The sequence below is a fragment of the Haliotis rufescens genome, unplaced genomic scaffold, assembly GCF_023055435.1.
Source record: "Haliotis rufescens isolate VD_foot unplaced genomic scaffold, xgHalRufe1.0.p SCAF_25, whole genome shotgun sequence".
Classification (NCBI taxonomy): domain Eukaryota; kingdom Metazoa; phylum Mollusca; class Gastropoda; order Lepetellida; family Haliotidae; genus Haliotis; species Haliotis rufescens.
The window spans coordinates 6,962,427-6,984,646 of record NW_025963946.1 but is presented as its reverse complement, the minus strand read 5'-3'; the positions used below and the strand labels follow the sequence as shown (position 1 = coordinate 6,984,646).

Below are 22,220 nucleotides of genomic sequence, written 5' to 3'. Positions count from 1 at the left end.
GAACACGATGACATTAAACTTTATTTTTTTGATTACTACTGAATACTGTGTTATCGAATTTATGTTGATGTTCAGTTAAAGATGGGTTGCTTATAAGCCATCTATACATTATCAACAACACCTCAGGGAAAAGTCAAATAACTCATCGATTTGTAACAGTTGCGTGTGTTTATTGTACAGATCAAGGGACACAGACAGACGATAGCCATCTAACTGACCTGGACAACAAATACAAAGATGTAAGTATTCTCATTCAGCAAACGTGTGTACATACGAGTCGTTTTTTTCTGATGTACGAGTTTATATTAAATTTAGCATTTCACGATTGACTTGGTACATGTCATGTCAAGTGACGCCTGTATCTCATATTCAAAACAAGCCTACTGTTATGTGATTCTTGGATTTTTTTGTTCTAAGCTGAAAGTGCTGGAGGTAGCTGACGATCCAACTCCATTGGCAAGTTTTGGTAAGATACGTTTCATTAGTTTGAAAACAATAACAATACAAAATAACGTAGCCATGTATAGGCCTTCAGTTTTCATGCTATATTTCACAGGCTATATTTTCAAAAGCACAAAATGCCAAAACACATATAGGTTTGAATAATCTTAAGATGACCTTGTAAGCTTTTTACAAATATGAATTTGAATAATTCAATTTTTCACAGATTTAAATTTTCAATTTCACATGATATTATGATATGTGTAAATTTAATGGTTAAAGATCTGATACTGAATGAGTAGTGTACAGCAGTTGAATGGGGGATGGGGTGGGGGTGGTGGTGGGGGTGGGGGGGGGGGGGGGGGTGGGGTCGGTGGTGGGGAGGGGTAGTTAGATTGGGATTTTTCTTTTAACCACTGTAGTTATTTAACGGCCCCAGTTTTGTCTTTGCAGATATTTTGTAGTGTACAAAGATGGTGTATTCCGCTCGTGAAACATCTCAACATCTAACTTAATGTTATATATGTGTGAGCGCATTTATGCTTGTTCTTTTATCTACAAATTGTTTTGCAGATGCGGGTGATAAAACCTACACTCTGAAAACAGGAACGAAGACACCGGTGACTCTGAAGTGTGAGTACAATCATATGCGTGCTTGGCCGTGTTCCACACTTTACATGTTTCGTTGCTCGCCCTTAACGGACAGGATAGGTTACTGGGTGAAGCGCTTTTGCCTAGTCGACAGGGCACTGCTGAAAACGTTTCACGAAGTATAAAGTGATTGGTGCATCACTGAAATCCACCACGTTACTGTGCGTTGTAATGTTTCCATTTCCTAAACACAAGGCATGGAACAATGTACTGTGTCTAGTGGTGTTGACCATCTTCTGAACACAGAAGAAGGCACGGGTCTACTGATGTTATCCACCATTTTCAGCACAACACGGTACAGGGTCCAGTCATGTTGTCCATGTTCTGATACTGGGTGTAGTGATGGTGTCCGCATTTTAAACACAGGGCATGGTACTTGGTGTAGTGATATTGTCCGCCCTTTAAACACGGGGCATGGTACTTGGTGTAGTGATATTGTCCGCCCTTTAACACGGGACATGGTACTTGGTGTAGCGATGTTGTCCGCCCTTTTACCACAGGGCATGGGACTTGGTGTAGTGATGTTGTCTGCCCGTTAAACACGGGACATGGCACTGGGTGTAGTGATGTTGTCTGCCCTTTAAACACGGGACATGGGACTGGGTGTAGTGATGTTGACCGCCCTTTCAACACAGGGCATGGTGCTTGGTGTAGTCATGTTGTCCGCCCTTTCAACACAGGGCATGATACTTGGTGTAGTGATGTTGTCCGCCCTTTAAACACAGGGCATGGTGCTTGGTGTAGTGATGTTGTCCACCTTTTAAACACAGGGCATGGTACTTGGTGTAGTGATGTTGTCCGCCCTTTAAACCCGGGGCATGGTACTTGGTGTAGTGCTGTTGTCCCCCCTTTTATCACGGGACATGGTTTTTGGTGTAGTGATGGTGTCCGCACTTTTACCACAGGACATGGGACTGGGTGTAGTGATTTTGTCCGCCCTTTAAACACGGGACATGGTTCTTGGTGTGGTGATGCTATCTCCCCTTTTACCACGGGGCATGGTACTTGGTGTAGTGATGGTGTCCGCACTTTTATCACAGGGCATGGTACTTTGTGTTATGATGTTGTCCGCACTTTTATCACGGGACATGGTACTTGGTGTACTGATGTTGTCCGCCCTTTTACCACCGGGCATGGTACTTGGTGTACTTATGTTGTCCGCCCTTTTACCACAGGGCATGGTACTTGGTGTAGTGATGTTGTCCGCCCTTCTACCACGGGACATGGTACTTGGTGTGGTGATGCTATCTCCCCTTTTTGCCACGGGGCATGGTACGTGGTGTGGTGATGCTGTCTGCCCTTTTCACATGGGGCATGGCACTTAGGTGGAGTGATGTTATCCGCCCTTTAAACACGGGACATGGTACTTGGTGTGCTGAGATTGTGAAACCTTTAAACACAGGTCATGATACAGCGTGCTGTGATGTTGTCCACCCTTTAAACACAGGACATGATACTGCGTGATGTTGACTTCCCTTTTAACACAGGACACGATACTGCCTGCATGTCTGTAGTTTCTGGACATTTCTGGTGTCTGGTCGCATGGACGTTGTCGAGTTTCTCACATTGTTTACTGAAGATCTATTATGAAAATCCAGATTGTCTTGAAGACTTAAGAACCTCCCTCGCCCACGGGGACATTATATTTTGGTGCAGGGCGTTGCACCTCTTTGGTTAATGGCATTCACAAATGCTATATATCAAAATTTGATCCCTTGTAGTGTATGTTGTTTTAAGTGAGTAACTTAGTATTGCCCTGACTGGCAGAGGCGTTAGATAGTTAACACTCTTGTAACACTGAAATTGCACTTCCAAGATAACGCTCATGAGAAATAGCGAAGTGGGCGTAAACGTTTCACGATGCGGCCGACAACAACTCTGGAGGAAGCAACGAGTAGGTAATGTCCCCATCTGCAGGTTGGTAGATATGTGTGCACACGGCGCGCGTGTGTGTCCCAGAAGAGCTGACCCAACGAGAATCGTGTAGGGGGAGAAAACGTGACAACGCCCAAGCCTGTCATGTATGCCATGTAAACTGCGACACGGAGATATCTCGTTAGTCGTTTGTTTAAACACAAGACATGATACTGTGTGTACTGAGGTTGTCCACCCGTGAAGTTTCGTCACTAACAGCCACGGAGATCTCTCGTCAATTGTTGGAATAAGAGGATGACACGAAGCTTGGAGAACTAGTCGTTATTTTGTTCATCAACGACTTTAACACTGCAAACACGAAAACGTCGGTTTTTTCCGTATATGGTCATTGGACGGAAAAACGACTAAAAATTCATTAAAATTGATTAATTGGTGAGCGTCTAGAAAGTGTGCAGAAAAAGGGTCGAGTTTTTCAAGCGTAAAATGGACGGAAAAACGATGCTTTTTGCTCCGCCTTGTACAACTGTTAACGGCCAATCAGATGGCGCTGGTCCCCCGACGCACGTGATTCCTAAGGCTTCCTTTCGAAAGCTTTAGGTTTCGTATTTCTGGCATGCCTTGCTCTACTATCTGTCGCGCGCAGTGCAGCGAGATTTGCTGATAAGCCAGTTTTAGGATATGTAACATGTTAATGGAATTCAGGCACGCGCCAAGAAGTCAAACCAAACAATGTTACCAAGTTTATTGTGGTAACATATGCCTCGGCTATGAACAGTTACCCCTATCGGATAATGGGTTGTGTTTCATTTGGTTATAATAATAACTAATTTTTTAATGTGAAGTTTACAAGATATACGGCTAGGACGAGAGGTCGGTCACATGACGTTCCTGGCGTGACTGTATTCTTGAAAAGGCGTAAACACTGACTACTTCCACATTCCTGGAGAAAACCCTTGGAATTTCCTGGTACGAATTCATACAGAAGCGTGGTTGCATGCCCATTTAAGGATACCCTCGCTACAACCCATCCCAGAGAAAAAACTTAACGAAAAAAACATCCAAACTATCGTAGTGACAATCTACAGCAATCTATGAATTTACCTTAGTATCTATTTTACAATCACCTTTCAACGATCGGCCAATTGATCAGTGATGACAAAGGCTTGAAATAGCCACAGGTTAATTAACAACTTCGGAAATATCTCCCGTCACGTTTATCGTGTCGGCCATTTTGACGTCTTGTACTTGATGTAAATATAATGTATTACGACGCTCTGTCATTGTAATTGACTTACTGAGGTAATTCTGAAAAAGATCTTCTCATCTAATGAGGATATTATTTGGAATATTTTTCTTGTAAACATACTAAAACATGAGGTGTGTGTGTGGGGGGGGGGACTATTTTATTCCGGGATGGCCTATTAAAGTTAGCAGTAAGTCAAGGCACCATGCGTGTATATGATCTGTTATTACATGACTGTGTTTAAATTACGGTTTGGGGCGTTAATAAAATACACTGACGCAAGTATATTCTATTCAAATCAATTGGATAATTGAATATGCTTTCTTTTACATATTACATAACAGCACTGCACAACATTTGAACAGTTGCAGTAACACACTACGGTAATCGCATTAAACACCATTTTCAACTCTACAGTATTTCAGTATTTCAGTTATATCACGGTGTACAGACTGATGTGGGATTAAAATCCGAAGTGGTTCAGGCCATCCAACGGGTGTTCGGGAAAAGGTGAGCGTATCCTGCCACACAAGTGGCACCCGTCACAAACACATGCAAGGACAAGTCAATTGTTCACCTGAACAAAGCACGGAAACACACAATGATGCCCGTCCTCACTTTTACCGAGCATGTAAATTATATTGTCCGTCAAAAACATGGACGAGTATAAACAATATGTTCATTCACGTAATACATGTCATACATTTTGACAAAATGTATTGACTCGGAGCATTATTGTTAATCACAACGTATAGACTCGGCATGCAGATGAACTCATCACCCATCCCATTATTGATAATCCTTCTTGAAGAGCTATGAAATCAGAAGCTGCAACACTTTATCTTTTAATTGGCATGTCAGACTTCTATTTCATAACTCAGTTTTATTTGCACGGATCACTATGGAAGGGACATTGTCGCATTGACGCCCTGACAAAAACAAGCAAAACGTGCCAAAATTAACAAAAGCGCGACAAGTGGCCATTTGTCGCATTGTCGCGTGTTTGCATTGTCGCTCTTTGAATAATCCTTTTCTTTATTTTACAAAAGGGCGACGATGCCGTAACGCGACATTTTCAAGGTCAAAATATGTCTCGTTGTCGCATTGTCGCCCCATCACAAATGTGTATAAAAGGCGTAAAGTTTAGTTAATGTTACAGTTAGGAAGCGGTAACCAAGTTACATCTGTCGTAGAAGTTCAACCTGATACATGTAAGTCTTGAAATGAAAACAGAAGTCCGTCCGCGAGTCCATAACGTTTTATTGTGAGCTCTTCTCTAAAAGTGCTTAGTGTTCGACTCCAAGTTCCAAACACGTAGTACCTCATCAACAATCCACATAACTCTAGTGCAGTGGTCTTCCGGAAGATCTTAGTCTTGACCGCATTAGACAACTGACGAGTGCATGCCTGACCTGTGACCTCGTTGCAACCCTCATGAGGTGTTTGCCGAAGGGAGAGGGGTAGGAAATGTGCAGAGCTCGCGACACACTGTATACTGAATGTTGTATACAGTATATTGCAGTTGATATACTGTATACTGCATGTGATACTTATTAGCGGATGTTACAACTTTCAAGATTCAAGATTCAATTTGCATTTATTTCATATACAACAGACCTCCATCATATCACTGGAATACTGCTGAGAGCGGCGTTAAAACAATTTGTTTTCATAATGGAGCGCTGCAGTCATTTAAAATAGAACTGTAAACATATGTAGTACCAACTCACTCACTCTGTTTCGAATATTCAGCAGAAAATATATTATTAACCAGGTCTTTGGGAAGATATATCAGATTTTTATAAGCAGTCACAGGGATGATAAAGGACCCCTCGCTGATTAGGTTCTTGTTTACGTAAGAGCAGAGTTGGCCATGTTAGATTATATAACCAAAATCCAGGAGCTCCGGCGGGGGGCAATCTGGTCTTGTTAGTGTATGGTATGAGCTGTGGCGTTGACCCAAGAGAATAATGGAAAAAATGAGACCAACTCAAGTCTATAATGATTGGGAAAGTCTAGATTTCCACAGCCCTAGCCTGAAATTAAGAATTGTTCTAGGCTCCATTTTAATTGTATTATGTTCATTTTGTAGACATGGACCAACCAGGAGAGAAATTGATGGAATATTAATATCACATGTTACCACTAATCCAGTTAAATTCATCACACAATAATATATTAGTATTTGACTTTACGACATTTGATTATTAGGGCATGATCATTTACATGTTCACTGTAGTAATGTACACACCAGTCAACTTGATTGTAATTTGTATTATAGTGTAGCGGCGGCATCAACGATTACTTTATGATATCCTCACTTGTCAGCGATGTATTGACATCGAACAATGGACGACAATTCGAAATTCTTATAAACAGCTTCAATAGGGACAGCGCCGGTGTCAGTACAATTTTCCTAGTTAAAAATATGTCTCTACAAAATATAATCTGAAGCAGACAAGAACAATATTTTTTTATTAATGCTTACTTTCATGGATAAAATTGAGGCAATCTAGGAGTGCCAAATCGTTCTAGACTTGAGCTGGATTCCTTTTAAATTTATTCTCTATGGTCTGGGAGACGAACGGGCGTCAGTATCGCATGGAGAACTGGGACAGCCTGAATCAGTTTAATCGGATATGTTGTGGAGTTTCGGTTTGGGGCTGTTTGCTGAATAGAACAAGGGCTCACGAACAAGGGCACAATGTAGAGATTAAATCATTACCACCTCTCTTCATATCAGATATGTTATTGTGATAATTGAATTATCAATTTCGTATTATGAATTAGATAAACAGAAATATGATAGTAAAACAAATTATTTTAATCTGTTCATGTGAGTAGGTAACGAGAGATCTAGGCAACTCACTAACGTAGCCATTTGTGAAAAATGAAATGTTAAAAGTTGAGGGGGTTGAACATGTACATTGAATGACAGGGAAGAAAGCAACGCAATAATTATATTATGAATCAAATAATGTTATAAATATAACAGAAAATATAGAAATATAAGTTTAATTTATCATTGTTGGAAGGTGTTTAATAATAGATTTTGTTTGTTTGTTATTTAACGCCGCACTCAGCAATATACCAGCTATATGACGGTGGTTCGTAAATAATCCAGTCTGGACCAGAGAATCCAGTTATTGACATCAAGAGCACCGATCTACGCAATTGGGATACGATGACATGCATCAACCAAGTCAGCGAGCCTGACCACCCAATTACGTTAGTCGCCTTAGTACAAGCATGGGTTGTTGAAGGCCTATCTAACCCGGATCTTCACGGGTATTTTTTCAATAATAAGGTACAATGAAATTCTGTATATGTCCATAATAAGTGTGTATAAGTAAATGGATAATATATCCATACACGCCAATTAAATGGCTGCATATGGTTCTTTGATGAACTCTTTTACAAGTCTATATTCCAAGACATGTATTTGATATTCATAATAACTCCACAATAGCTACACAATGGCGACAAAACGGTACCAGCATCACAGATATCTATATAATTACTTTTAAGTTACATCATGTATCTAAATAGTAAATTAGAAGGATTAAAAATATACACTTCCGACATTTTTCGGGTTTTTTTTCGTTTGGAGAGAGGAGTAGTGACAGTAGTGACTGGTATCTGATGGGTGCAAACAGGTGTCGAGTGGCTGTCTCAGATGGCTCTAATTTCGTAGCTCTAAAGATCACGACGGCGATACAGACCGTGATGTAGTTTGTCTCACAGTCCCTGAACCATATTATTTTCCCTTCCGCCCAGGCCTTACTGCAATGCTATAGCCCCAGTGAAACAAGCCTAGATGTTCCACGGGTTCAGGCTGAAATTTCCATCTCACTTGGGCTCCTTTTAAATTTAAATATAGTTTCTCGTTTTAACCAAAATAATGTTTTTTCAGAGACTAAGCGTTTGTCTAACCGTTTAGTACAACTATCCAAAAGATCCCATGCATGTCTATAATTCTTCAGACAGACTCTCCATGTTCATATCTATATGTATCAAAAGACAAATGAATTAAATATTACAGCACTGGTGAATAGTTTATATGCGCATGTAAGCGTCGATCTACAATATCCTTTGCGCAAAATACATATATACTGATGAATTAACGTAGTAATACTACGCAAATATATGCCCAGATGTATACATAAGTTTCATCTCGTGATCTTTATTCGTGCTTTTAGCTCTTTTTCTACATTATATTATGGGGTGTTACATCACACCAGAAAGCCAGGTCCAAATTCAAGTCATAATTTCATGGTCCGTCTTGTATGTTTGAAACCAATATCGCAACATGGCTGAATATTGCTAAACGTGGTATTTACCCAATTACTCACATACTTATTCCATTTTCTTCGTGCACGTTCTATAATCATCTACGATCACTATCTATAAGGAGGTATATCTATATTCATCCAAATGTACATACATATATGTCCACATACATATGTATTAAGCAAGTCCCACATTCTTCCTTAAAAGATAAATGCTAAGCATTTCCTCTGTATGTATTTATATATGTAAAAATCGTTTTTATGTCAACGCTGATGCAGTGAACGTACCACAGACCTGATGCTAGAATAACATCTAATCTCTGAAATGAACATATTTTACAGAAAAAAACCCAGTTATTAAACAATAGTTATAAAATATAACAAAAAGGAGCCAAGAGACTTTCTTCATTTTGCCACATTTTGGGCTGTATTGGACATATTTGTTTCGGGGTCTGCATGACAGACACACTTATTCTTTAAAGTATAAAGATAAGTACATGTAAGTATAGATGTGGTATATATTCAAATATGTTTATGATTAACCCGACCTTGAAAAATATTGAAGGGTGAGTGGTAACTTTTTATGTCATTATTTCGAATTAGTATGATAGCACATCAGAAAAGCATGGCATTTTAATATACGTATCTTGTTAGCCCAATAGTGTTTTAAGTAAGAGCAACATGTATATCGAGAGTAAAGGTTTGGTGCGTGACTTACCCCACATTACTGTCAGAAAGTGTGCATGCTCTGTTTATCGGGAATAAATATCATAAGGCGATCCATGCGGGTAAATACGATTTACTTCAGAACTAGTATAGATTACTTTAGGTTAGGAGAAAATGTAAGCAAGCTTCGTGCTCAGGGGGTTGTTTGGGCGGGTTTAAAGGATTCGGGTCCTGGCTTGGGCTTTGTATAGGACGTTTAGCTGGCAAATCCAGGTTTGACGTATCAATGACCAAAATGATGTTTGATGCAATTCTCTATTTTGACTTGTACCGTGTGTTTCCGTGCCTTTTCGGGTGAACAATTGGCTTTCCTTTACATGTGTTTGTAGCGGGTGCCACTAGTGGATCGGGATGAGCTCGCCTTTTTGCGAGCACCCAGTGTCATCATTTTATAGGGTGAATAATGAAACATGCATGCTCCTGGTGTTGTCGGAATCGTGCAGTTGGCGCTACTTTTGGCAAGGGTTTCTTGTGATGATGGAACGCTAATGTCGTTGTTGTCAACTAATATAATCAACTGTGATATAATGTCAGGGTATATGGTCATGTAATTAAGAAACAAACCACGAGTGAGAGTTGTTTATTGTACGATAAACAACGACCACGACTCGTTTATTTCTTATATGAGATATCAACATTACGTCCGACCGCGGCAATGCCAGATAAATCCATTTTATGAACAGGAGGGTTTGAATTTGGTCTTTCCCGCATATTCTCACAATTTTCTCGTCTGTTCCTTTTCTCCCAATACCGATTAACATTTCGCTCTCACTTTCTGATGCGATTATTCGGGCATTGCATTTATCTACCTTCACCTGCTACATCTATAAGGATCAACTCACTGGACACTTCCCGCTCACAAATAACATCAAAGTTACGACGTCCTCAAGTTGCGAGTGCATGTTCGAATCTCCATAAATGATAGAACAAGGTTTTATCGTGAAATAAATATCGCTTCCTTCTTCTTTGTTCTTTGCGATTTATCGCGTAGCTGTCTTACATCCAATGTCAATTTCTCATTGCTTTATCATGACGTATCCGTGTCATAACCAATCATGTAGCAATAGCAAACACAAATATAGTTGACTTCGACATAGAATAGTGTCATGATATATAATTATCCTTTGGTGTGCAATATTTCCGGTTGATAAATCTAACATATGCTTACTTTTAAGAATAGCGGCTATACATTTTTATATTACTTTATAAGGTCTCTGTAACATATGCAAAATAAAACAAATTTAATAATACAATTGAACCTAAATGTATGTTGTAATATCCTTAAGTTGCTGAGTGCGGCATTAGACCATATACAAAACATAATATCTTTAAGAATTATGTTAATAATGTCGATGCTAAAAAATAATCTCCACAATATCCATACCTCTTTCTCTATGTTTAATGTGAAACATAATAACTCTTTTTAATGATCTGAAGGAATAATAATGACAATAATATCAAAATAATAGCATCGATCATTATTTATGTTACTTATCCTCAACTGAAGTAGTCCTCAACACTATACGTTCAGAGAAGAAACCCATGAACATATTATCAATGTATCATACATTAATGGAAATTAGATGAACAGTTGATTGAACAAATGATATTATTCGGTCGAACATCTATCAGCCAATACTACATTATTAAATTGTGAGACTACAGTGATTTTTGCAAGGCTACTCTCATAAATGTCATGACGCATTTGAGGCCAGGGTTCTTCTATACTCGCATTAATGTGCTGACTTATTATTGCGTTAATTTCATGATTTACAGTATTCATGAAGAACATTTCACGTGGGACCAACAGAGGGAAATATGACTATCGACTATTTTTTTTATATTTAGCTGGCTCAAACGATCTATTGGTTTGATTTATTGTTATGGTATCCACAAAATAAGTAGGATCCGTTTTTTTTCGTTTTTGTTGTTCTTTGTGTAACGCCGCACGTAGCAATATTCCAGTTATATGACGGTTGTCTGTAAATGATCGAGTCTGGACCAGACAATCCAGTGATTGATATCACGACAACCGATCCACGCAATTGAGATACAATGACATGCATCAACCAAGTCAGCGAGCCTGACCACCCGATCCCTTTAGTCGCCTCTTACGAAAAGCATAGTCGCCTATAACGCCAAGCATGGGTTGCTGTAAATCTATTCTTAACCGGATCTTCAAAGGTCAAGTGGGATTCAACTGATATGTTAAGATGAAATAAAACTGAATTATATGTGCTGTTTACATATCAAAGTTTGCCAAATTGTTACAAAATGTTTGGCCACAGCAATTCAAGGCTACGTATTCACAACTTATTGTGGTAGGCACAGTATAACTCATGAGTCTGGACTGAGGGAGGGCCGTATTCCTCCTTGTGGGTCACCTGCTTGGCAATATGGGACGGGAAAACTGCAGGGGGTGAGGGCAGTTAAGTTGATGGTACAGACAGATAACAGATATCATTTTACAAATGTGAAACCTCATTCCACAAAGGAAGAGGCGAAAGCTGAAACTTGGGAGATTTACAGAACAAAGGCAGTTATTTCTAGTTTGTTACTGACTCTCGAGGATACATTTAATAAAAATTCGTGTGTGCGACACGGCCACCAGTCACTAAATTTGGGTCACAATCTTTCTGTCTTCTTTCATTTGTCATCTGAAATACCATCCCTTCGTGCACTTGTGCTTCCTGCTCAAGTTACAAAACACATCCTGTTTACGTACACGTGCAAGATATATATTACGCCAAGGAGAATTTACGATTATACGTTGATACGTCTAACTGCTGACCTGGTACGCAATGTCATATTTCTTATCGCCAGGGATCACAGGTGTGATACCAGTCTCCCTCAAGGAGACGTCTGATTAAACTCTTTGCTTCGTCAATGCTTCGTCTAGCCCAAACCGGTAAATGGTACCACTAGCAACGATACAATGGCGTACAAAGACTTACAATGAGTCAAGCATCCGTCACTCGATTTCCATTTTGATTGATTGATAGATTGATAGATTGATAGATTGATACATTGTGAGTGAGTGAGTGAGTGAGTGAGTGAGTGAGTGAGTGAGTGCCTGTTTCACTGTTATGTCCGGATCTGGGTACGGGTCACCGGCTTAGCGTCACCGATCTAGATATATCTATGAAGGAATAGGTCATCCATGCGGATAGCGTAATCTCGACTAATGTATTCAGGAACCTTTCGTGAACAAATTTATTGAAAATGCTACCGAAGAATCAAACAACTTTAAGATTTGGCTTCTGTGGTGGAATCATTCTAATATTTCAAATAACCGTTAACGTACTTCTTGAATGTTGTCACGCCATTCATTCAGACAGATCTCGAAGATATGTTAACATCTATGCGAGGACAGCGGATAAGACATCGCGGGGCCGGTTCACAATCCGTAAAAGCATGTGATATGCCATGAATAGCCCATTGCATCTCCTGTACAAAGACTTTCTTTTGTACGTGTTGTCACAGAGCCACAAACCTTGGTCAATGGATCAGATAAAAGCAGGACTGCTGGAATCGGTTGAAGTGAACTTCCGATGACATAAACTCCTACTTGACAACCGCTTTAAGAAAGTGCCGCCATTCATGTACACAGCCCTGTGGATGAAGGAACGACCTAGCGAGGCCAGTAGCGCCACATAGTGAGATATAATGGAAGAAGACCAACCGAGAGTTGAATCTTGACATACTCCAGTGCCATCTGCAGAACCTTGGTTAGCAATGGCACAATGATTTATGTGAGTTTATGTGAGTCGGATTTTACGCCGCCTTAGCAATATTACAGCAATATCACGGCGGGGGATTCCCACATTGTGCCTATGATATGCAGAGAATCGAACCTGGACTTTCGGCACGAGAAGCAAACGCTTTTTACCACTAGGCAACGCCAGCGGCCTTGATCATATGATCAACTCATGTGTTTTCATTTTTCAAATGTTAAAGTTTGCAATCACAGATAATATTTATCACCACTGTAAAATGCAAGGATATCAGCATATCATCACCATCATCATCATCATCATCATCATCATCATCATCATCATCATCATCACCAACATCATCGCCGTCACCATCTTTATCATCACCACCACCGTCAGCATCAGCATTGCCACCGGTACTCCACACAGAGATTAACGAAGGGCATCTATTTGATCAGGGGTTAGTTAAATTTCTATAACAGCTGGGGGTCAGTATATCCAGTTTCTGTCAGTGCAGAAAAATACCAAGTCGGTCAGCTGTGAACACGGTGGTGTGTGTGTGTGTGGGGGGTGGGGGGTGGGGGGTGGGGGGTTGGGGTGGGGTGGGGTGGGAGGGGGTGGGGGGGTGAGAACGGGGGGATAGATGATGGATTTAACAACAAGTAAGGTCATCTTGAGCGGGACGGTTTTCGTAGGCAATAGATGGATTAGCATATGAACTATGATTCTCTTGAGGTAGAAAAGATCCACGATGTTCGACCTGGTAGAAGTTTGTAATCAAACCGCACAGCATTGGTCTTTGATTGACTGTGGCGTCAAAACAAACTCATTCATGTACTTGATCTGAATGTTCATCTTAATTGTTACTGATAGTCACAGAGCCGTGATCCAGAGAACAGGGTGTCATTAGATAAAAATGAAGTAATAATAGGATTACCAGAAAAACGGGGTATAAAACCCAAGCCAATAACCTCCCCTCAGGAACACCAGAGTAAGTCAGTACAAGATTGAAAACTGCCCCATAAGTATATTTGACATGCTAGTCGGGTATTGTTACTTGTATATGTGAAAACAAAGTTATTAAAATTAATAGCAAAACTGATGAAAGTCACCAATAAACGTGTATAAGTGTTATATCGTCACTGCAAAAATAATGAGTGTTGTCTTTAGTATTAACACTCAAATACGTGATATCTGTAATAGCGATATTGTCTACGTTCCACCGGTGAGTAAGCGTTAGCCTTACTATCTCGTAGTATAAATGTTGCAAGAAATTGTATTTCTGATGACATCACGATACAGTTTTTTACGATGCATCACGTCTGCACCAGCGCTTGATAACAGCCTTGTGTTTGGGTGTTTCAGTAGTTTAAATTGCTGTTCTTGATGTTGTTGAATAAACTTTGATACTATGAACAATATAAGGTTGTATGAGAGTATGACGTAAGAACGGTAACATGCGTTAATGTATATCTGATATAAATAAATATATACAATAGGATGACATAAATAGAACAATGAGTAGTACGTCCAGATTAGTGTATAGGCAACATTTAAAAGTAGATGAAAGAACACAATCGTCCGGAATACAATGTATAATTCTAGTGCACTTCCATGGGACTATATAGCATACAATAAGCTTTCGGGTCCCGTTTGGGTCGGTTTTGGTGGCAGCTTAGATATCCATAGAGTAGGTTCATCTAGGAATCTCCCATATAACTGGGGCTCCTCTTCAATTTAAATGGAGTTACTTGTTTCTTTCAAAACTATACAGTTTTAGAGACTAAGCATTAGTCTGAATAGATATCACCAGTTTGGAATTTGAAACTAATCTGTTTACAGTAACAGAACACTGTTTAAGTGTCATGTACAAATGAGAAAGTGGAATCCCGTCAATTAGGCGGACGAACCTTAAAACTATTAATAAACATTAAAATAAGCAATATCGGGAAAATGTATATGCATATACTATCTGGCCATAAACACCAAGATCACCTTTTACAAAAATAAGTTTTAAAAGCCGGTTGATATTCTTTTGCGTATTTGACGATTATATAACTTTCGAAAGTATAAATCCTTTTCCTATACTCAGACGTTCCTGAGCCTTGCGCTTTCCTAATTATTTTGACTAAAATTATTACCGTTATCATTGTATTTGTTAATGGGAAATACGCGCGGATCAAGTACGTGCCATAAATTAAAGCGACATTGTACGATTCCGAACTCATCACGAGACTGTATAGTGGAAACAATTCGCGAAATCGCGCATGCACAGAACGGAAAATTTGGACAAGGCATTAAGCAATCCGCATGCGCAGAACGATTGATTTCAGTACTTCCGCTAAGCGCTTCGAGTACAGCGTCAAACTCGGGCCTGTAATCTAACACGCGAGAACTGACCAATGAAATCTGAGAAGTAGGAATACCGGTAGACGCTGTTGCTTGATTGACAATGCCAATCAAGAAAGGGAGGAGCTTGATGATATCGTTCTCTCCCAGTAAATTCCGATGTCAAATAACGACGTTATTTGGAGGGAAAAACGATGGTTTGAAAGCGTCCAAATAACGTCGTTTTTCCGTCCAATGACCATATACGGACTGTAAATGCAGAAATGGTGTTTTTCATCTGTTTCAAGAGTTTTGTTTAAAGTTCATTTTCTATATTTTGGTAATGGTTTAAGTTTCATTTATTTTAAAAAACAAAGTTTTTCTTAGTTAAATATGTGGTCCACTTAAAGTTGTCTTCATTTGAACCTCCTCACTTTGGCTTGTGAGTTCAAATCCCCATTTCTCAATAAACTTTTGCAGATAAATTAATTACTTGTTTACAGCCTCAATTCCATTTCAAGTCACATGATCTAAAAAGCACATGTTCCCCACACAATCAGTCAAATCTCCATCTTGTTAGGACCACGGTTACATTCTCCAAAGCGTAAAGCAACACAAATGTAAGTAAACTCATATTTTTCAATGCCAAAGTTAATATTATTGTATCTCTCAAGTGTTCAATGCATTTATAACTTCAATTCAGTAACCATTTGGCAGTTGTAAGCAATTTTGAGTATTTTGTCAAACAGTTGTTTGTTATTCTTTTAAATTGGTAATTTTGACTATTTAATTGGTTCAGCCCAAAGTTAGGATTGTATTTTCTTTCTATTTTAGTTTTCTGAACCTCACCCACCAACGTATTCATCGTAAACAATGTTAACAAAGATAGTCGTCTTATAACGAGACTGAATTTGCCTCATTATAACGCCTTAGAACGTAAACATAGTTTGAAGTTGTATTTTGAAGTCGTCTTTACCGTTCAACGTCAGCTCTTCAATTCAACTCCTTCACCAACGATTATATCTGAATGGATATTGTTCAACGTTTGTACTGAACATTGTGATTAATACTCAACATCATATAATAAAATTCCCTGTGGGTGCGAGTGTCAGAAGTTTGTGTTTCTTGCATCTACACGGACAAAAACGACGTTTTCGTGTTTGCAGTGTAATGTGTCACGCTGGTAGAGACATGTGCAAGGCCTACTTGGCTCTCCCCGACCCGTGAAGATCCGGGATAGAATAGGTCTTCATCAACCCATGCTTGTCGTATGAGGGATCGGGATCGAGTCGTCAGGCTCGCTGACTTGGTTGATACATGTCATCGTATCCCAATTGCGTGGATCGATGCTCATGATGTCAATCACTGGATTTTCTGGTCCATACTCGAGTATCTACAGATCGCCGTTATAAAGCGTGAAGGGCGGTCGGGTAGCCTACTGGTTAAAGCGTTCGCTCATCACGCCGAAGACCCGGGTTCGATTCCGGACATGGGTACAATGTGTGAAGCCCATTTCTGGTGTCCCCCACCGTGATATTGCTGGAATATTGCTGAAAGCGGCGTAAAACCATACTTACTCGATCACAATAAAGCGGGAAAGTTGCTGAGTGCGTCGATAAACAAGAAACGAACAAAACAAAACCTGGCTCTCCCTTCTCAACAGGTACTTGTAGCTGAACAAGTCAATATAACAAAGTATCATGTTGTATAATGGCTAAAACAAGGGCCGATAATACCATTATCTTTGTTAACCTTTAGAACTAAGTCTTAGCTCATGTGTCTTGTTTGTCAAACAATTACTGGTGCTAGTTTGTTTAATGTCAATGCTTTCGGTAAGATGGAAGCCTACACTTAAAACAATAGCATGTAAAGATATTGATGCGCTGCAGTAAATATCATACTGCAAGAAGCAGTAAAAACATTTATCGAAAAATGTCCTCATATAATAAATAATTTCGTTTACGCCGAGAAGAGAAGTGTAGAGAGAAGGCTGGAAATGGTTGATCATTGATTAAAGGTGAAAGTTTATACTTAAATTTGTATACATATTTGAATATTTACGGGTATGAGTTGAATATGGGTAAAAAGTTGGTTCAGGTATTCCGCCATTTACAGTGAAATAAGCATGCGTCATCAATTACGCTGTATGTTCACCCATTGACTTAAATGTTAAATAAATCTTTAAACCACGGCCCCTTTGTCCGTGGTCAAACTGACTGAATTTTTAGTTTAACGCCACTTGGCAATGACTGAACTTCTTTTTTTCCCTATCATGTATCTTGATGATAGAATAATTTCATGAAAAACGTTGTCGCCAGCTGGTTTCGAACATGCAAAGTCAGCACTGTAGGCTAACGACACGGCGACATTGGAGAAAGGGAAGAAAATTAACAACTAAATATTTACTTACATCAGCACCAATTGCCTTATCCCTTTATGAACTGTGTTTTATGCAATGTTTATACAGTGCATTCTCTATCAATACTCTGTGCATTCTACTATATGTACAGTACTTGTGATTTTGTAGCTTTTCGTTCAACAAAACGAACAGATACAAGAAATTACTGTTATGTTGATCAGCGCTATATTTGCTCATAATAGGCCCATCAACATGGGCAAGTAATATTTAGGTGATTGATAATTAATGTGCTCGAGTTGGTCCAAAATGAATGGTATACTTGCCCCGGGACATGCATTTCCTAACCCAAATCGGCGAAGTGCAAAGTGCACGTGCGCAAGGCTCGGGGAACACATTTCACGCGCTTCACGCAGGGGCCACCTCACACAGTGTTCTCACAGTTGGGCTGTCATAAATGTTTTAGTATGTAAGGCCACTCGGATCGCAGGTGCTGATCGTTGAATCGGTTGAATAACTGGACTCTGTGCGCCTCACGGTTTAATTATCATTTCAACGATTAGACACTGGGTCGTCTCGGCCTAACCTATACATAGTGATGATCGTACTGGTCAGTATCAGTGTCTTTTTCTCGAGGAATCTGTAATGAACTCTTTAGAGATATAAGAAACTGATCACTTTGAAAAATATGTCATAAAAATATAAAAGCATTATGCGTGAAATATTCACAAATACATTGCCCAGTCACAACACATAACGCGACATCCTCCCGTCCAGCGAGTGTGCTGAAACTGCGGCCGGTGATTGAAGCGGACGTAGAAGGTACCTGTTCACACTGTGTCTGTTGAACACTCACGTGTAAAAATATCGTCAAACAACAGCTTTTTCTGTCTTATTGTTTACAAAATTGTACAAGAAGAGTTTAGAATAGTAACAATAATAGTTTTATCGTGAAATAATGAAGATACATATGCGTGTTCCGGCAGCAAGTGTCTATTTCTGACAACTGACAGCAGAGCAGCTTAACTAACATGTTTTATGCAGTAAAGATTTCATTGTCAATCCATACAAGCATTTATGTAAAACATTTTAAATACCCATACAAATACTTTCACAGTGAAATTATTTGTATTTTATCACAATAACAATGAAATTCACAGACAGACGAACATGACAGCCGATCGTTCAGTGTGGTGTTTTGAAACATTGAAACGAGGTTCACAATGAGCTGCTCCATTTGTTATCTGAAGACAGGAAATTTGGTAAACTGTAAACAAAATGTATATTTCCAGGTCCTAAACTACAACTGGACGCTGCTCGAGCCAACACAGACTACTGCCACGTAACTACAGACGGTGAGCTGGTCAACTCGCGGCCCGCCACACGACACAGAGACAGCGGCAGGTTACGGAGATACCACGGCACCTGTAGTTCCACCCCCATCCCCCTTCCTCCACCCCCCTCCAATGTCACCCCGGCCCCACACACACCACGATACTGGGAGACCCACTCCAGGGTGGGTGTGGTGGGTGGTGGGTGGCGGCCTGTTGTCCTGGAGATGGGTGTGGGGGAGGAGAGCCAGGTGGACAGTGGGCAGTATGTTCGTGAACAGCGCTGCTCCTGGTGTGTCTGTTTAGAGAGATGTCTCACACATCGGGGGAGTCTCTGTACCTGCGTGTGTCAGCCGGGGGAGCGGGGGAAGTGTTACAGAAACACAATGTCTGCCACACGCGGCACACAGGCCACCCTCCACTATGGCGTTGTGCTGGACGTGGGGAGGGGGAGACTCGCCTTCATCGATCTCGACAGGGAGATTGTTTTGGCCAAGTTGGATGTTGAGTGGAGGGAGTCTCTTCTCCCCATGTTTAGTCTTGGGCTGCCAGATATCTGCACAGTCAACATGAAGTTGGTCAGCGGGGTGGACATCACCATGACTGACTCCAAGAAGTCACTTATTTATAACGCCCTCACATAGGAAATAAAATAAACATGACATTGTGTAAACTTGTAAGTGTGACATATTTATTTAAACTGTCAAATGTAATGTGATTGTATTGTTTGAGGCGGACATAGAAGTTACCTGTCTATGTGTTGTTTGTTGTGTACAAGAATGTAACAAGGTTAGCTAAATGTGTTGTTTTCTACTGGACTGGTTTCTGTTGTGTATTAGAAACATTTTGCATCCTCACATGAGTATTGTTATGAATATGAATCTGCGGTAATCTATCAGTTTATCACACATTTCCTACATTTCCGGGAAATGACACAACAATCAACTGAGTGCACAAATTCATCAAAAGTTGTTTCAAATCATGAATTTGTTGACATGTTTCGTTTCTTCTCTGTAATATAATTGTTTTAAATCCCCACATGAATAGTGTTGTGCTGAAAGTATTGCAGTTGTGCCTCCACATTGCCACATTTGATGTCGGTGAAGAAATGGGATGAAAGTGATTGAAGCGGACTTAAAATGTACCGGTGTATATGTGACGCGTGTACGGAAATGCAATCAAGTTGGCAGAATTTTCTCTAATTTGTTATATTTTGGTGTCTTTCAAACTTATTTTGAATATCCACATCCACACTTTTACAGATTAATTGAAGCTGAAAAATAAGAACACAACCTTGATACAAGTCGTTAACAAGCGGAAATGTCATCCAATCAAGTTACAGTCTGTTAGTGGATAAGGGGCACGGGTGGCCCAGTCGTCTAAGGCGCCGCGATTCGCTATGATGAGTTGCGTCCCTTGGGCACGCCAGAAACCTATGATTGTGGGTTCGAATCCCGGTACGCCCCAATTATGTTTCTAGGTTTGTCAGCACCATACCCGTGCTCGAGGGTTTCACCGAAGTGGTAAACGTCTAAGAACTGCATCACTTCGGGCTTTCCTCCCACATCAAGCTGACACGCCGTGATATAACTGGAATACTGTTAAAAACGGCGTTAAACCCAACTCCCTCATTCACTGCTAGTGGACATGGCCTCAGTTTTCTCCGGTTTATGGAAACATCCAGTATGGAATCACTTGCAATTATTGTTTAACACGTGCATGTAAAACAAATTGTTCAATTCCGCTTTCTTTTGCGGTAAACTGACGTTCAGACACAATCTTGAGGCAACGTATACGTCACGAAAATAACAAAACATCAGTAGAACTGTAAGTATGTGGAACATGGCCATGGATAATATATTAATATTTTCCCTGATTTGTTCCCCTTAGCGATAGATTATAAAATGGGAATGGCTCTGTGATCTTGAGTGAATTGGATAAAAATACCGCGTCGAAATGTGTTTTATCATTGCATGTCAGTTTAATATAGCGTTAGAAAGATCAAGTCATGCAAGACTTAGATGTTTACGGCTTAAATGAAATCCACGAGCTCAGTGCTGGCAGACCAAGGGACTTAAACAGGGCAAACTGGCTTTCTTGCAGACAACGAAGGGGTGACAAATACTGCGCAAATATTATAAACATACATTTCCATTTACCTTTAAAACTGTATGCATTAAAACTGTGTCTGTTAAGTTGTTTTTTTGTTTTTATAACTAATATCTGGTTTTAATGAGATTGCCTGCTACTCACAGTTGCACAGTTCCAGCAAAAAAACCACACACGATCTTTTGAGACTGGTAAGTCATTATAGGCGGATGTGGGTTGGTGGGGGTGAATTGACAGGGGATGGGATTGAGGTGGTGAATTGGTGACACATCCCTAGTTTGTTATGGCCCCCAAATAATGTAACATCTTCTCATGCCGGTCCCTATAATAAATGACCAGTCCCCACGTAATGTTCAAACATATATGTTTTCTTATTTGAAACAAATAGCACTGTCTCATTTTTTATAACCTCCTCTCACGCTCAATCTTACCAGCCCCCTCCCCCAAAATAAATGAGTAGTCCCTTAAGCAAAAACATCATTAAGATGTAGGGCTAAGTTTACAGTGTATGACACAATGTATCATGATGCGTCACTATTGTTTCAGGAAAGTCCGATTTCTTATTTTGAGCAGATTACGTATTCCCACTTAGACTCGTTTCAGCCGACTGCTGTTTTTCTACTTTCGCAATCGTGGCGGTTTGCTTCATGTCATACGGCTAGCATGGGTTGTTGAAGATCTTCGCGGGTTATTTCCCATGTATTCTGTTTTCTCTCATGAAAGAACTTTAATTGCCACGTTGTAAAAATATCTTTGTATGTTTGCCCAAGTTTCTTCCTTGTGAATCCACATCCCTGATGGCGTGTTCACTGTGAAAATCATACTGGTATAACGGTAACTAAAAGAGTATTACAGATTACGTGTGTTGGATTGTATCTTATGTGAGTTTACTGGAGAACCGGCTGCGTGTTTTTCTTTTTTAATTCAAGCTCTATTTGTGAGTATATCTCTTTGTTTAAAAATAGTCCTTTATTTAGTAATACTATTGAATTGAAAAGCAAAGAACCGGAATCTGATTCAATATTAGACCTCAATAAATTGATCTCTTTTTGTTTTTGTATCCCTTGCGACAGGATCCGTATATTACACCCGCAACAGCATCCTTATATTACACCCGCGACAGCATCCTTATATTACACCCAAGGAAAATAAATATTT

The 22,220-nt window shown here is 39.9% G+C and overlaps 1 protein-coding gene across 2 annotated transcripts in view; it reads left to right on the top strand.

Annotated features, from left to right (window-relative positions):
- LOC124133308 (transcription intermediary factor 1-beta-like) overlaps window positions 1-19,766 on the top strand; it is a 32,321-nt gene extending 12,555 nt beyond the window's left edge. For both annotated transcript variants that reach the window (XM_048402310.1, XM_048402309.1), the window contains 4 exons: window positions 181-239; window positions 418-466; window positions 1,015-1,074; window positions 18,915-19,766. In XM_048402310.1, the coding sequence (XP_048258267.1) occupies window positions 181-239; window positions 418-466; window positions 1,015-1,074; window positions 18,915-19,597 (851 nt within the window). In that variant the 3' untranslated portion in view covers window positions 19,598-19,766. The remainder of the gene's footprint in view (window positions 1-180; window positions 240-417; window positions 467-1,014; window positions 1,075-18,914) is intronic.
- Window positions 19,767-22,220: the final 2,454 nt, after the last annotated feature.